At 42.7% G+C, this 16,197-nt stretch overlaps 1 protein-coding gene across 1 annotated transcript in view; it reads left to right on the top strand.

The window, feature by feature from the left end:
• FEM1C (fem-1 homolog C) overlaps window positions 1–14,968 on the top strand; it is a 30,610-nt gene extending 15,642 nt beyond the window's left edge. The window contains exon 3 of the mRNA XM_088477697.1: window positions 11,576–14,968. Within this exon, the coding sequence (XP_088333823.1) occupies window positions 11,576–12,885 (1,310 nt within the window). The 3' untranslated portion in view covers window positions 12,886–14,968. The remainder of the gene's footprint in view (window positions 1–11,575) is intronic.
• Window positions 14,969–16,197: the final 1,229 nt, after the last annotated feature.

Below are 16,197 nucleotides of genomic sequence, written 5' to 3'. Positions count from 1 at the left end.
TTGGGTCTTGTAGCTGTGCTAATTTGCATTTACACAAGAACCTGGGAGAACAAAGGATTGTACTTTTGAGCCTGGGAATGGTTGGGGCTGCTGAGAGAGGGGGGCATGTGGAACTATAAGGCTCAGCATTCAACACTGCTAGGTGTTCATTTAGTGTAAGTGAGATTTAAGTGCACCATTTCTCATACACACATTAATACGCACAATTGCGCTGGTAACTAATCACATATTAGCGAATGCATAAGATCCTGTATGAAAACGCTGTTTATTAGCTTCATGCGCATGCATCTGCCCCAAGTTAACTAGCGTCTTTACATCACACCCCGCATACTTACACATTACGTACTAAAAGGTTTAATAAGCTTTAAGGTATAAGATTCAAGTATGCACATTTACTATAATTGCTATGAAATAAAGGTTATTTCGTAACTAAGGTTTTATATGTGATAAGTAAGCCATGTTTGGTATTGTACTGATGCGTACTCTCTCAACAGTATTCCGGTACCATCGGTGTGGAGATCGCATCATGCATTCTCAACTTATGCACCGCAGAGACTTCAAGCAACAAAATGTACATAATATGAACAACTGTTAGGATGATTGCATGAGCCAGGAAATCAGAGACCCCCAGTTGTTAGAGGCTGGGTTGTGTCTATTTGAATCAACCTGTTAAATGCCTTGTAACATATGCCCTCTCCATTGGGACCAATGGTATTAGCAGCAAACTTCTCTATTGTGTTTATTTCTGGGGGGTATAAATATGTGCTCTGACCCTGGGTTCCTAGTCTTTTGTGCTGAATGCTGATTGAAGAGGGGTTTCTTGCTGATGCCTAACATCTGGATCAGAGAGCGCTGCGTATGTATATTTGTACTTGGGTCTGTATAATCTCTTTGCGCTAAGATTATATGAGGATCATAGCGTGTAACTGCTGTACTGCTGTCATGAAGCCTCCAGTGTCCCCTAGTGGATGAAGGAGAAAACAGAATTTTGGTACTTACCGATTAATGCCTTTGTCTGATTCCATAGGGGACACTGGACGCCCACCCTGCACTGTAACTTCCTGCCATGGTTGTATCATTATCTCTTAGAACTATTTTTTAAGGTTTTACGGTTATTCCAATCTTTCTACACTTCCGTGTTGTGGTGATTATGTGTACTTGTTTCACCTCCTCCTCTTCAGTTTTTATTTTTGTTCTTCCAGCTCACCTCAGGCGCAGTTTCCTAAGACTGAGCTTGGAGGGGGAGGATCTAGTCACACTTTTAAAACTTAAAGTTCCAGCTCCCACTTAGCACATGTATATACGCCACTGTCATGAAGCCTCCAGTGTCCCCTATGGAGTCGGAGAAAGGGATTTATCGGTAAGGACCAAAATCCTGTTTTTAGCCTAGTTTCACAAACCATAGAAAGACACCATAGGTGTGCAGTCATCACACCATAGCCACACACTTTGTCTGCAAATCTGTTGCCGTCACCGCAACCCTCTTCCCATGGCTGTTTTTGTCATTAAAAATTATCTGCAGGAACATTTAACAAAAGGCTTATTCTAATTAAGGAAGCATCTAACACTTTAACTGCAGTTTCCCAACATGTTTGTTTAAAATGGATTCCCAGAACTGCTGGTATGACTAACACATATGGCACACCTCACACCCATAGAAACTATTGAGTCACTAAAAATCCCGTACGTTGAGAATTGCCCTTCAATCCCATTGATATATTCTTCAGGGCCTATTCATTTCAGTCAGTTTTGGTACTCTCATGCAAACGCATCATAAGAGACATTTAGGACATGTTAATTGAATTGTAACGAGTCTTTAGTTTGTGCATTAAAACTATTTTTTAATCTATGGTTTTGGACTACGGTTAATTAACAGCTGACGGAAGCATTTGGCAGTTAGATGCCCATTTCCTAGAATTTATTGCAAATGGCATGGGTTAAAGACACTGAAAAATACTTGGAAAACTTTTATGTAAACAGTGTACAGTACACGAGGTTGTGGCTTAGGTACAGGTTCATTCCTAAACAGGGTGTGTCTGCATATTGAGAACACTGAAAGCTTGTACAGTCTGTAAACTGTGTTCTTGGCAACAACACAGACTGGTCAAAGACTAAGAGTTATGTAACTTGTGTAGACATCACAGCACATGATCATTCTTTCCTATCAGATGCAGGAAAATAATTGCTATAAACAAAAAATACTTTCCAAAAGGTGAAGAGTTTTATTGGGGGGGGGGGGGGGGGGGGAGTCTTTTCTACGTTTTATCCGTTGCTGTGACAGAGCAGAAAATCTTCAAGCAGACATATCCCTGTCAGCCTTGTTCGGTCTCATCAGTGCAAGGCAGATTTCTTTTGCCGTGTATGAAGAGCTATAGAAACAAGCTTCACTGGAACAGTGACTAAAGCTGCATACAAACGTAACGATTTTGTTAGTGAACGATTTTCGTTCAGTTTTTCCTTTGAAAAAAGTGAACGATTTTTTGTACGATTTTTTTTCATCGATGAACGAAAAATGTTCCTTCCCTTAATGAAAATCGTTATGTTGGTCAGAATGGACGATACACTACAAACGGGAACATGCATGAACGATTATCGTTCATTGTTAAAACTCAGAAGTTGAACGATAACGACGTCGTTATAGTTAAATCATTCAAAGAATCGTAACGTGTGTACGCACCTTTAGTCAGGCAGAATTTCAAGCTACACTCCCTTGGGAGCTATTGCTGTAAAGAAATATTAAGCTAGTTCACATAGCCATGTGATTGACTAATTTGCTGCATCCCTACTTTACCTGAATATTTATTTATCTACTATATAAAAGCGAAAATTTGTCCTTCTGTCTTTCTATACAAAGCCACAGTTTACAAGCCAAGATCGTGAAATTTTACATACGAGCGTATTAAAACACGGCCGAGGCAACTTAAAAAATTTTAAATCGAAGTTAATTACTGTTAATTTTGAATTCATTATATTTTTGCTGTATGCTCATTGTGGGGCCTTGGACTCAGTACTGCTGTCTGCTGCCTCTAGAGAGAAGTGCGCTGACCCCCGTGTTTTGGTTTTGGATCTGGATTGGTTTTGCCAAAACCTCACCTCCGTGTTTTGTTTTCGTGTTTTTGGATTTGGATTTTTTCTTAAAAAAATCATAAAAACAGCTAAAATCACATAAAATGGGCCTGTTTTTGTTCCTACAGTATAATTAACCTCAATAACATTTATTTCCATTATTTTCCAATCAATTTTGACCACCTCACAATATTATTTGCTTCATCTAGTTAAGGCAAAAATGTTGCATCTAGCGAGCTGGCTGACTAAGCTAAGTGACACAGTGGGCGGCACTAACATGTGGCAGTTCAGCTTCTAATTTCCAGCATGGATACAGTGTGTTATACAGTGTGGGTTGGATACACCAATAGTGCACTTACTGTGACAGCAGTGTCGGCAGAGCGGGGTTGCTGACGGTGTCCTCAGTACATGGAATGGCAGTGCTGCGGTACTGGCAGTGTCCTCAGTGAAGGGTACCAGTGATGTCGGCAGTGTGGGGGTGCCAGTGGTGTCTTTAGTGCAGGTTTGTTGGCTGTGTCGGCAGTGCGGTGGTGCAGCGGTGCGTCAGTGCAGGTTTGCTAGCTGTGTCGGCAGTGTGGGGGTGCCAGCGGTGTCTTTAGTGCAGGTTTGCTGGCTGTCGGCAGTGCAGGGATGTCTTAGTGCAGGTTTGCTGGCTGTTTCGGCAGTGTGGGGGTGCCAGCGGTGTGTCTTAGTGCAGGTTTGCTGACTGTGTCGGCAGTGCGGGGGTTGCTAGCAGTGTCCTCAGTACATGGAATGGCAGTGCTAGCAGTGTTCTCAGTGAAGGGTACCGGCGGTGTCGGCAGAGCGGGGGTGCCAGCCGTATCCTCATTGCAGGTTTGCTGACTGTGTCGGTGGTGTAGGGGTGTTCTCTATGCAAGGTGCCGGCGGTGTCCTCCGTGCAGGTTTGCTGACTGTGTCGGCAGTTCAGGGGTGCTGGTGGTGTCCTCACTGTGGGAGTGTCGGCAGTGTCTGGGTCGCTGATGGTGTCCTCAGTACGTTGGGCAGCAGTGCAGGAGTGTCAGCAGCGGTGGTGTCGGTAGTTGGGGATGCTGCCAGTGGGCATGCCGGCGGTGTCAGACGGCGGGGAATGGCGGACGCCATCTTTTTTTCTTCCTTTGTAGTGTTTTCAATGGGCTTAACGTTGATTGGCTGAGAGCCGTGATAGACGGCTCTCTCAGCCAATCAGCGTTAAGCCCACTGAAAACAAAACCTCGCGACTCGACAGAGGGGTCGCGAGGTTTTGCCTCCGGTCAGGATACCCGAAATTCGGGTGGGTACGGTTCTCAGGGAACCGGTCCCGCTCATCTCTATTTTTATACTATTTCTGTCCTTCTCTCCTTCTGTCTTTCTATACAAATCCACAGTTTACAAGCCAAGATCGTGAAATTTTACATATGAGCGTATTAAAACACTGCCGAGGCAAATAAAAAAAATGTAAATTAATTACTGTTCATTTTTAATTAAAAAACACAATTTTTGCTGTACGCTCATTATGGGGCCTCACAGCATATGGGTAGGGCCTCGGAGCAAACGTTTGGTGTTGTCATGTTTTGTCATGATCTTAATGTTTATTATCGAAGAGAGCTTTAGCAGGCTTTCTCAGCATTCTCAGCTGTCTAACTATACCAAATTACGCAACAACATTGACTTCTTTCTTCGAACTGTGTCAAAATGATGACTTTGCAAGGACCCTGCTGTACTGTGAGCTGGCAAAATATTACACATGGAATGCTTCTAGAAAAGTTTGTATGCGCAGAAAACTGGGAGTCGCTGTAGATGGTCATCCTGGTATCAGAGCAACAGAAGCTCTTGGCCGTGTTTACACTGTACATCCGACAAATTTTGAATGCTTCTATCTCCGAAGTTTGCTTTACACCAGGGGTCTTCAAACTTGGCCCTCCAGCTGCTGTGGAACTACACATCCCAGCATGCACTGCCACCTTTTTGATATAACTGCATGCTAAAACTATGTGCAGTGCATGCTGGGATGTGTAGTTCCACAGCATCTGGAGGGCCAAGTTTGAAGACCCCTGCTTTACACCATTACAGATCCTACTTCCTTTGAAGACCTTAGGAATGTTGATGGGGAAGTTTGTCACACTTTTCGTGATGCCTGCCTAAGGAGAGGTTTATTGGAGTACGAGGTGTAAACAAACATTCTTAAAATCCCGGGCAACGCCGGGTACTCCAGCTAGTTTCTTATAAAATGAATCTTTAATTTGCAGTAGTAGCTTGGAGGACCCATTTGCTGCTGTTGGGATATTGCAGCAGTACTGAATCAAACCTCTCTGAGACCTGTCTGAGAGTAGTTTAAATAGATCATGGACACTCAATATGAGCTGCACCTATGGCGTGTACTTTGTCTACATAGAGACTGATTCCTATTTCAAGTCCAGGTTGTATAGCATTATGGTGTAGCATTACGGTGAGCGCAAATCGGATTATATTTTTGTTTAATTTTTTTTTTTTTTTTAGAGGCATAATCAATGAAAACAGTAATATATTTCCATATATCATCTTATGGTCAATTTTAAACCTGCACGCTCCATCCTGGAGTGCTTGGAACTGCTCTGTAAAGGGGACTTTCCCTAGCTCCCTTGTTTGTTTCTCCACTTATTTTTTGTGGCGCTATGAAGGGGATGTGGGTGGGCTGGGAAACATGTAAAAGCCTCAAATGCTGACATTGCAGCTTTTGATTGGTCCTCTTGCTCACATGCCCCTTTTGCAGCGATTTTAAAGTAGTGAAGATAAATTTTCACTAGGGTATTAGGCTGTAGTATAGCTTTAAGTGATTGGAACAGCGACATATGGATTGTTTATGAGTATATGTTACAGCTCTGGCAACACAGTCATGGTTCATGCTGGTTTTCCTTGAAATAAGCCAGTACTTAAATTTCCGCATCTTATTACCTCTGATCAGTTAATTAGGATTCTCCTACTTAGATGTGCTTTCTCTATTTATAGCAACATAGTGTGAAAGATGAGACTGGACGGTAAGGAAGAATAAAGTCTTGGAACTTTAAAATGTAGTTCTCCTTCTCTAACAATTGTGCATTTTTTTTATTCCAAAACCTGTATTGACCCTTTATAGTTGCACCACTTAAGCTGAGTTATATTGCTACTTTTTTTTTTTTCAAGATGACCCATCGAGAAATAGGAATAGCGGCATAGTTTTAATGTGGCACAAACCGTAAATAGAAAAAAAAACAGCCTAGTTTCTGAAGGTATAGTTGATCAGTCACTCAATTTTATTTAGAAAGGATATGCTCGGTTCTGCATGACCTCCCTCGTTCAGTATGAGTCTCACACATGCTTCGGTTGTGTAAAGTCAGCACATCAGTCATTGTGATGCAGGGTTGGAAGGACTGCATATTGGCTCATTTCTTTGAAGCCAAGTGGGTGCGGCCGGAGATGTTGATTTTTTTTTTTTTTTTTTTTATGTACTAGGGGCCTGATTCAGACCCACTCGCGAGCGGCTGTCCGCTCGCAAGCGGGTCGATGTTATGCACTGCGCTATGCGCACGACGGAGGGAGCTCCGTCGTGCGCATGCGCCAGACGCGACGAGCGAAGGAAAGTCCTTCGCTCGTTGTGTCCGATCAAAGGGGGCGTGCTGTCAATGTTGATTGACAGCACGCCCCCTTTGGTGGGCGTGCCGGGGGCGTGCCTCCCTGACGGGGGCGTTCCCACGGGAACGCCTCCCGTCAGAAGCCGGCCCACTGACATCACTAGTGATGTCAGTGGGAGTGATTTTGGCTCTGATAGAGCCAAAATCACTCCGGAGCTTGCGGTTGAAAACCTCAACCGCAGGCTCCGGCTCGCAATTTCGATGGTCGCGATGGTCTCGACCATCGCGGCCATCACAAAGCACGCTCGTATAGCCTGTGGGTGGTGACCCACAGCTATACGAGCGTCCAGGAGGACGCTCCATGAAAATGGAGCCCGGCCCTCATTCAGAGCGTGCGCTCTGCTCAGAGCGTACGGCTCTGAATGAGGGCCTAGATGTTTGTCTGTTTTTTATGAGAGTAGATGGTTGGATCAATGCAAGATGGGCTAGAGGGAATAGTGTCAGGGAGGCTAAAGCCGGGTACCCACTAGACTTTGTCGTCCGATCCGGCGGATCGGAGCGACATATCGGGCATATCTCCTAGTGTGTACCCGCTATGTCGCTGACATCGCATTGTCAGCGACATCCCCCTTAGGCCCTGCATGCAAATCAGATGAGCGATATCCTTAGTGGGGGGCCTTGCTGCCGAATGCAGCATAGCCCCCGCAATGCCGGCACCGTCGCCAGGTCCCGCTGCTGACTAGGTCGGGCACACTACCGGCTTTAACCCTTTATCACATTCACCAATAAATATGCCAAAAAAGTAGGATGCTAAGTGCTGAACTGTCTGCGGTCTCCTGACCTGTATGTGTGGGGCGGACTTAACTCTTAAGGTGCGTACACACGCAACAATTTTTTTGAATGATTTAACGACGTAATCGTTCAAAAAATCGTTCAATGTAAAACGAACGATTGTCATTCATGCGCGTTCATATTTGTAGATTGTAGTTTTGTGGTTCAGTCAGACTGGCCAACTGAACGATTTTCAATAGAAGTTGCAACATTTTTCCTTCAACACACAGAAAATCGTTTATTATGTAAAGTAAAACCAACTACTTTGTAAAAACTGAACGAAAATCGTTAATTATTTACATCGTTGTGTGTGTACGCACCTTAAGATGGACAGTCCTCTGGTTCATTTAACTGGGCTGTAAACTTAAAGCAAGGACCTCCGAGTAAGTATTTCCATAACTTGCCTGCGACACATTATTCCAAATAGCAGCAGGAGCTTCAGAAGGTAAATAAGATGCTTGGATGCTGGTGAAGGTTTGGAGATGTGTAAAATTTAAAGTGGAAGCAGAAAGATCATCTTTCATGATAAACAGTAACAACCTTTTGATGAAAATTGAGTTTAGCTTTATTGATTTTGTCTTGAATTCATTGGGGGAGATGTATGAAGCCCAGAAGTGGTATCAGCGCACGTTATGTGCGCTGATACCGTTTCTACCTGATGTATGATCGGGGGTCTAGGCGGTAAATGACAGGGGCGCTATGCGCCCCTGTCATTATCGGCGTTGCTATCTACAAGATAGCAGCACCGAGCGGCAGGGCCATGTACGAACAGTCATACTGCATGACCGTTCGGCCTGGCGCTAGCCTATCCCCACAACAAGGACAGCGCTGTCCCAGCTGGGGCTGCTGCCGGCTCCAAGCTGCACGCGAGGATCTCGCGATACTTGCGAGACTCCGCGCATGCTCAGTGGAGCCGGCTGGTACAGAGACACAGGGCATCAGCACTAGGCTGATGCGCTGTGGTCTTGAGCGGGTAGCGCCGGAGGGGGGAGTTAACGCTCCCCCTCTCCGGCCGATGAGATGTTCTTACATCTCATCGGTAGTGCTTTCTGCTTCGCCTCGGTAAAGAGTGTATGATATGGATAGCCCAACATGGTATACCATTTTGAAAACTAGACAACTTTTACAACATCAAATAAGTATGCCAATAGTTTTTGGACCCAGGATGGGAGGCATCTTGTCATTTATAACCTCCCAATGGGGAGACACAAAGTTTGACAGTGGTGATTCCCCTTATCAAATACGCGTTCCCCTGCATCTCTGAGAGCAAAAATAAAAGGGAGATTAGGCCTTTTTTGCGGCCCGTCCTCCCCATCTCCTGACGTATCAGGATTTATGTTATGTAGGGATGAGCACTGGTGAACTCGGTGATGACATTGTGCTCTGGCATGATATGAGCTCATCATTGCCCGGCAGTAACTACTGGAGACTAGTGGGACTCATCCTTATCACTATTGATATACAGTCCCACTCAAGAAGTTAAGTTTGGTGGCTAATGAGAATTTGGATTTCAAAACCTTTCAATGAAATGCTGTTACAAGTAGAATAATATGTCAAGAACATTTCTAGGTTTCAAAAGCAACAAGTGGGGCTAAATAAATGTGTTGGAGGAGATGAAAATACAGACTGTCAATGTTCTCCCCAAGATTTTATGGGTGTTCAACCCTGCTGTGTCTCAGCGTGCTTTGCTGGACACAATTATATCTGTGGCTGCCATCAAGTGGACAATATCTGCAAGAGTCTTTAAAAATGATATCCCGTCTCCATCCAGATTAAAACTGCCCCCACCTGGCTGCTTCTTCATGCCATCCGACTGGCAAAAGTTTATTTCGAGAACACCGTGTACTGATTAGCAAATATGGAAGCTGAAAACAGATTGCTAATAACGATAGGTCCTGCCCTAAAATGACTGGGCCAATGTTATGCCACAAGATTGTCAGAAAGGACATGTGGTATCAATTCATTAAAACCTAAATAAAAAGTAACAATCTGAATATGGAATTCCGACTGGTCAGCTGTGGCTACCTTTTTTATTGGGGCACATTTTAAGAAAATGAATATGGGGTTAGATTATTTTTAAGACTTTTTTTTTTTTTTTTCCTTGTGTTTTATATGCTTTTCCTTATTATTCAGTTTATAGTAGTAATAGCACACATTTTAGTGTCTGAGAAGAAAAGTGTGCTATGTTCTAAATTGCTGAACACAGAGTTACTATTGTAGAGAGCACTGGTGGGAATAGCACCATTTTAATTTTATTTGTCCTATTTTACTGAGCTTTTCATTACCGTGAAAAGGCAAATGCGCAGATAGAACGAGCTATGAAGCATACAATTTAATAACCCTATCAGCATTATTTCACAACATGCCTAAAATATATTCATTGTGAGAAGGTGTTTGTACTGCGATTTTGCAAAAACATTCTACATAAGTCTGGTACATAAAGTGAAAGTACTAGGACCATAAATAATTTGATTTGGTTCTGGACCACCAACCTGAGGCACCCCTGCAAGTGTCCCAAGGCACCCCAGGGTGCTACGGCGTACAGTTTGGGAACCACTGGGATAAACTATATATTTCTGGTGAAATTTAAAATTTGCAATATGTAATGTATAGCAAATTGTTTTAGAAAGTGTATGTATATGTGTGTGTATATATGTGTGTGTGTGTGTGTGTATATGTATATATGTGTGTATATATATATATATATATATATATAATTTTACATTGCTACTAACGATACTGGATCAGAACCTCTATACACACCTTCCTATACCTTCTAATATCCTACCTATACCTTCTAAGGATGACGCTAATTTGCGTACGCAGTCATACTGTAAATAAAGACTTAAGCGTGGAATCTGTGGTTCCAAATCGCAAGTGTTATTCAGGTAAAAGTTCAGACAGTTACACGCAATTGATCTAGACACAATTTAGGTGCAATAGGAAATTATACAGACCCTAGTACAGTATACATACGCAGCGCTTCTGGACCCGGAGATAGGCATCAGCAAGAGACCCTTAGTCATACAGCATTCAGCACGAAGACTAAGAACCAGCGTTCGAGCACACATATTTATACCCCCCCCCCCAGAATAAACAGGACAATAGGGAAGTTTGTTGCTGATGTCATTGGTTCCCAGGGGAGAAGCATCTGTTACAGCACATTTAACAGGCTGGTTCAAATAGACTCTCCCTGCCTCTAACAGCTGGGGATCTTTCTCTTCACGCCCCTGCAACATCCTAACAGTTGTTCATGAAATACACATTTTGTTGCTTGTAGGCTCTGCGATCCATAACTTGAGTTTGCATGATGCGATCTCCCCACCGATAACACCGGAATACTGTAAAAAGAATACGCATCAGTACAACTCCAAACACGACTTGTTTAGCATGTATAATACCTTAGTTATCAAATACCTTTATTTCTCAGCATTTAAACTAACTGAACCAACTTAAATCATACACTTTAAAGCTTATTGAACCTTATGTGTGAATATTTAATGTGTTGGGTATTCAAGGTTTGATATAAGGACGCTAGTTAACTTGGGGCAGATGCGTGCGCATAAAGCTAATAAAACAGCGGTTTCATACAAAGTCCTATGCATTCGCTAGTATGTGACTAGTTAACAGCGCAATTGTGCGTATTAATGTGTGTATGAGAAATGGTGAAAAATGCAATCGCATGGTGCTAATAGTATCATCGCCACATGTACTAACATGTGAGTTTATCTAAAATGGCGCTTAGGCGGCCATTCGCAAAATGGCGTCTTGCAATCTAATTTCCAAGATGCCGTCTTGTGGCCAGTCGCAAGATGGCGTCGCCGTGATTAAATTTTAAACTGAACTTGTCTCAGCCAATTATTCAGCTTCGACACTACCATTTTCGATATGCAGCAAAAAGCAGTTAGCCGCCATGGTGTGAACATCTGTGGGGATGTATCTTAGAGAATATGCATTTAGGACTGGGTAGCAGTTAGTACTGAACAAGCACATTTTCATCTATCGCTTGTGCCTCCTTTTTAATTTTTTTCTTTGTACCTGTCATTGTTTTTTTGCATGTGCGAATGTTGTGATTTGCGGTGGTGTAACACAGGTACGTCTTTTCATTGCAGGAAATACAGCCTTACATGACTGTGCTGAATCAGGGAGTTTGGAAATCATGAAAATGCTTCTGAAATATGGAGCACGGATGGAGAAGGACGGCTATGGTATGACACCACTTCTCTCTGCCAGTGTGACCGGCCACACCAATATTGTGGATTTCCTGACTCAGCATCCCCAGACCAGCAAAACAGATCGCATCAATGCATTAGAACTCCTCGGAGCTACCTTTGTGGACAAAAAGCGGGACCTTCTTGGTGCCTTAAAGTATTGGAAGAGAGCTATGGATATGAGATACAGTGATAGAACTAATATTATCAACAAGCCTGTGCCTCAGGCATTAATTATGGCTTATGATTATGCCAAGGAGGTAAACACTGCAGAAGAGTTGGACAACCTAATTGCTGACCCTGATGAGATGAGAATGCAAGCGCTTTTAATTAGAGAACGGATCTTGGGTCCTTCGCACCCAGATACATCCTATTACATCAGGTACCGAGGTGCAGTCTATGCAGACTCTGGGAACTTTAAACGATGCATCAATTTGTGGAAGTATGCATTGGACATGCAGCAGAACAACTTGGACCCCCTAAGCCCAATGACGGCCAGTAGCTTGTTGTCTTTTGCCGAGCTTTTTTCCTTCATGCTTCAGGATCGGGCTAAAGGTTTGCTTGGTACTACAGTTACATTTGATGATCTTATGGGTGTACTTTGTAAAAGCGTATTGGAAATAGACCGAGCGGTCAAACAAGCGTTATTGCCTCCTGACCAAATCCAGTTAAACAAGGCCCTCTCTATTATTTTGCACTTGATCTGTTTGCTGGAGAAGGTTCCCTGCAGTGCAGACCAAGAGCACTTAAAAAAACAGAATATCTATAGGTTCCTTAAGCTGCATCCCAAAGGAAAAAACAACTTTAGTCCTCTGCACCTGGCTGTAGACAAAAACACCACATGTGTTGGCCGCTACCCTGTTTGCAAATTCCCCTCTCTTCAGGTGACCGCTATCTTGTTGGAATGTGGCGCTGATGTCAATGTTCGAGACTCTGATCAGAACAGCCCGCTACACATTGCTGCGCTCAACAACCACCCGGATATCATGAATCTGCTCATAAAATCCGGGGCACATTTTGACTCTACGAATTCGCACAACCAAACTGCCTGTGATTTGCTGGATGAGAAGGAAATGGCCAAGAACTTGATCCAGCCAATTAATCACACCACACTGCAGTGTCTTGCTGCACGTATAATTATCAAACACAATCTACAGTACAGAAAGGAAATCCCTGAAAAGCTGGAAAGCTTTGTGTTGCTTCATAGATGATGTTTTGCTGGGACCTCTAGTACAACCGAAGGATGTGCGCTTTGACTGTTGGTTTCTTATTAAAGCACTGTTGATAGGAGACGTCAATTATGCTTCAACTGGTAATGTAATGATCTAATCGTCTCCGACATCGGCTCATTCAACATTGAAAGAATTGGTTACCCATATTTAAATATAAAACTGCTATATGAAATTTGGTTTTGTATGTCATCATAAATTGTAATTTCTGGACCCAGACTTGTAAAATCTGCCAAATTCTGTTTCCATTTGGTTTTGTTTTCTGCCTGTTGGTGTTGGGAGAGTGGCAAATTTTATTTTCTTTCTTATGCCTTTTCTGGTGATTTCCTGCTATTGCCAATTTTGTGGCTTTTTTCTGATCAGTATACAGTAATTTCCACTCTTGTAATCTCCAGACCTTTCACTCTCAATGTGTGGATGGGTATCAATTTCTATGGACCATTTGCTAAGTTCTAAAAGCTTTATGAACATGTTAATGTTTGCAATTACCATAAGTGCTTTATCTCCTCTATGCACTGGCTTAGACATGACTGTTGTGTGTTAGCATACATCTATGCAGCATTTTGCGAGCCCGATTAAAACACAAATCTTTGTTTAAACTGAGTTTCTATTCTGCACAAAGCAGCATGGCTATTTTGTAGGGGGTTTGCTGGATTCTGCAGGCAAAACAACATTATCGTTTAATAGTACCTTCCCTTAACCTTATATTACACAAGCTATCTTATGGATTTGGAGTATTCTGGCTCTTCAATTCCCTTGAATTAAATTGAACCCTTTAAAATAACGACACGCTTGTGCAGAATGCCTCTTATTCCTTAATTGTGTTTACATAGTACCATAAGTTAAAGGGACACTATCCGAAAAAGTGTGCTCTTTGCTTTTAAATCTAGGAGTGTCCATAACTCCATGTTACTGAAATTAAACCACTTTATGGGTTATTTGTGTTTTTTTTTATTTTTTTTATTTGCAGTTATCTCCATAGTACCACAGTGTTTCCTGAAGTACACTGCACAGCACACATTCCCACCTGATGTCACATCTGCATTAACATAACAGGTGGCACTGATTTCAAGGTAGAGCCAAACAGCATTGTTAATGATGAGAAATCAATGCGTGTGAGACAGGGAGGAAAATTACAACTTAAGTATACTTTGATTTATACTACTATCTGACAATATAATAACTATACCTTCACTGAAATTATGTAGAATAGAATATACACAGTTTTGGTGATAATGTCCCTTTAAACTAAATCTGCAACAAATTCAGAAACTGGTGCACTTATGGCATGCTGCATCATTGGCATTTAGTGTGGCAAGAGTAGGAAGTTGGTTTGTGGTCTCCATATTGCGTCAATGTATCTTCTGTCTTCAGTGATCGATTCAGGTTACCTGCATGGCTTGGGATGCCTTTTCTTTTTTTTTTTTTTTATCCGCAACAAGCCTTTTATGAGAAGCAGAAACTTTCATCCTGCGCCCCTGTATTCAGATATTTTCATTCTAAATATTCCCATCCTGCTTTTTTTTTTTTTATTCCCCTTTGCAGGAAAGTCTGTCTTTATGTGGCCGTAAAGAGAGTAGAGTGCATGACTAATATTCAGGTGATTAAGTTTAACTCCGCACTTTATTGTTCCAGAATAAAATTTATATTGGCCATGCAAATGTCTTACAATAAAAAGGAAAAAAAAAAAAATATATATATATATTTTGTTTGACTTAGATGGATTTCTGTGGAATTCACAAAGAAGAATTATTTGAAAAAAAATATAGACCTCTCACGTTTAATCTGTTTAAAATTGAATAGAAAAGAGAATATTTGAACAATTTGTCCAAAAATTTATATTTGATATAGGGTTTTCTATGTAATTAGTATAAATTGTGGCACCTAATCTACCACTTGTGATTGTAGGACAAATATAGGTTCCCAACACCTTTTTGTTATTTATTCACATTAATTATATTAAGATGCTTGTATAAAGATATTTTTCCCATATACTTAGTTTTATTTTTAAAATAACTACTGCATTACAAAGCTCTCTGTTAATAATCATGTTATTTTCTTCCCCCTTACTATTAGCGACATATTAACAAATTATCTGTTGTAAATTTAATGCTATTAAGAAAAAGTTCATTCTTTACTTTCGTTTTTAATAACTGAACTAATATTCCCTTGAAGTCCTCTTTAAAATGACATTTTTTTTTTATCTTAAAAATTATTTTAAAATGTAAAATATCTAAATTTAATTAGTTACCACTTTTGTAATTAAATATACTACTATAAACTTGTTCATATTTTGGATTTTACTCTGGGCAAAAAGGGAACATTTAAGAAAATTGAGGTACAAGTAACTGCGGAAGAAAAGTGTTGTAACATAGCAACCAATCAAAATGTTCGCTCACAATTTCTAAAATGCATTATAACATCTTATAGTGTTTGTTCATAGCACTTTTATTTCATTTTCTACTTCAGGGTCCATAGGGTATCCACAGGATACCTTGGGGTATAGGCGATGGCGGCAGACATCCAGGCACCACAGAGTTAAATTTTCAGCCTCCCAGGATGCACTGGGGTCCCTCTCCTATACCCCGCCCCCGAGCCTCAGGCCACTCAGTTTTCGTAGGTGCCTGGCTGGACCAGTCGCACCGTACAGAGGGTGGTCTTTTTAAGGCCCCTGAATATTTCTTCGCAGCTGTGGCTGCACAACTAGAGTGCACAACTAGAGTGCTCCAGCATAGGACAGTCAGTATTGACGTCCATGCTGTCACTCCTACACCCCACCGGTACCAGAACGCCGGTACCGATCCGGGGATGCTGGTAGGTAGCTGGGGTCACAGCTAGCGGTGATCCCCGGCTACCTGGACTGTGGCCGGATGCACGGGGAGCAAGGTAAGCGGCGGGGTCCCGCGGTGGGCACCCGCCGGTAACACAGTCCTGTTTGGTCCCCAGGCAGGGGGCTCCCTGGGGACCGGCTGCGCGTGGGGCCAGGTACTGATCCTGCGCCTTCCACTAGACCACCAGGGACAGCGGGCCGCAGCATGTGCGGTACAGCGCGGCGTCCCAGGGGTTAATAGCACGCCAGGGGAGAACGCCTTCCCTGTCTCACAGCCGGCGTCTCCCCCGCTGCACAGTGCCATTCCACAGCGGTCTGAGCGGGCTGTGTCAGCGCTCCTCCCCCGGGCCCTGCCTTCTCTCTGCTCCTCGGTGGCCATTTTCTCACTACATGTGCTGGGGATGGCAAACGCTGCTGGAAGCTGATACAGATGCCATTGCGGTCCGGGTCCCCCGCATACCTCT

The sequence above is a fragment of the Taudactylus pleione genome, unplaced genomic scaffold (assembly GCF_031769625.1).
Source record: "Taudactylus pleione unplaced genomic scaffold, aTauple2 ptg000202l, whole genome shotgun sequence".
NCBI classification, from domain to species: domain Eukaryota; kingdom Metazoa; phylum Chordata; class Amphibia; order Anura; family Myobatrachidae; genus Taudactylus; species Taudactylus pleione.
This window is presented reverse-complemented; position numbering and strand designations above follow the sequence as displayed.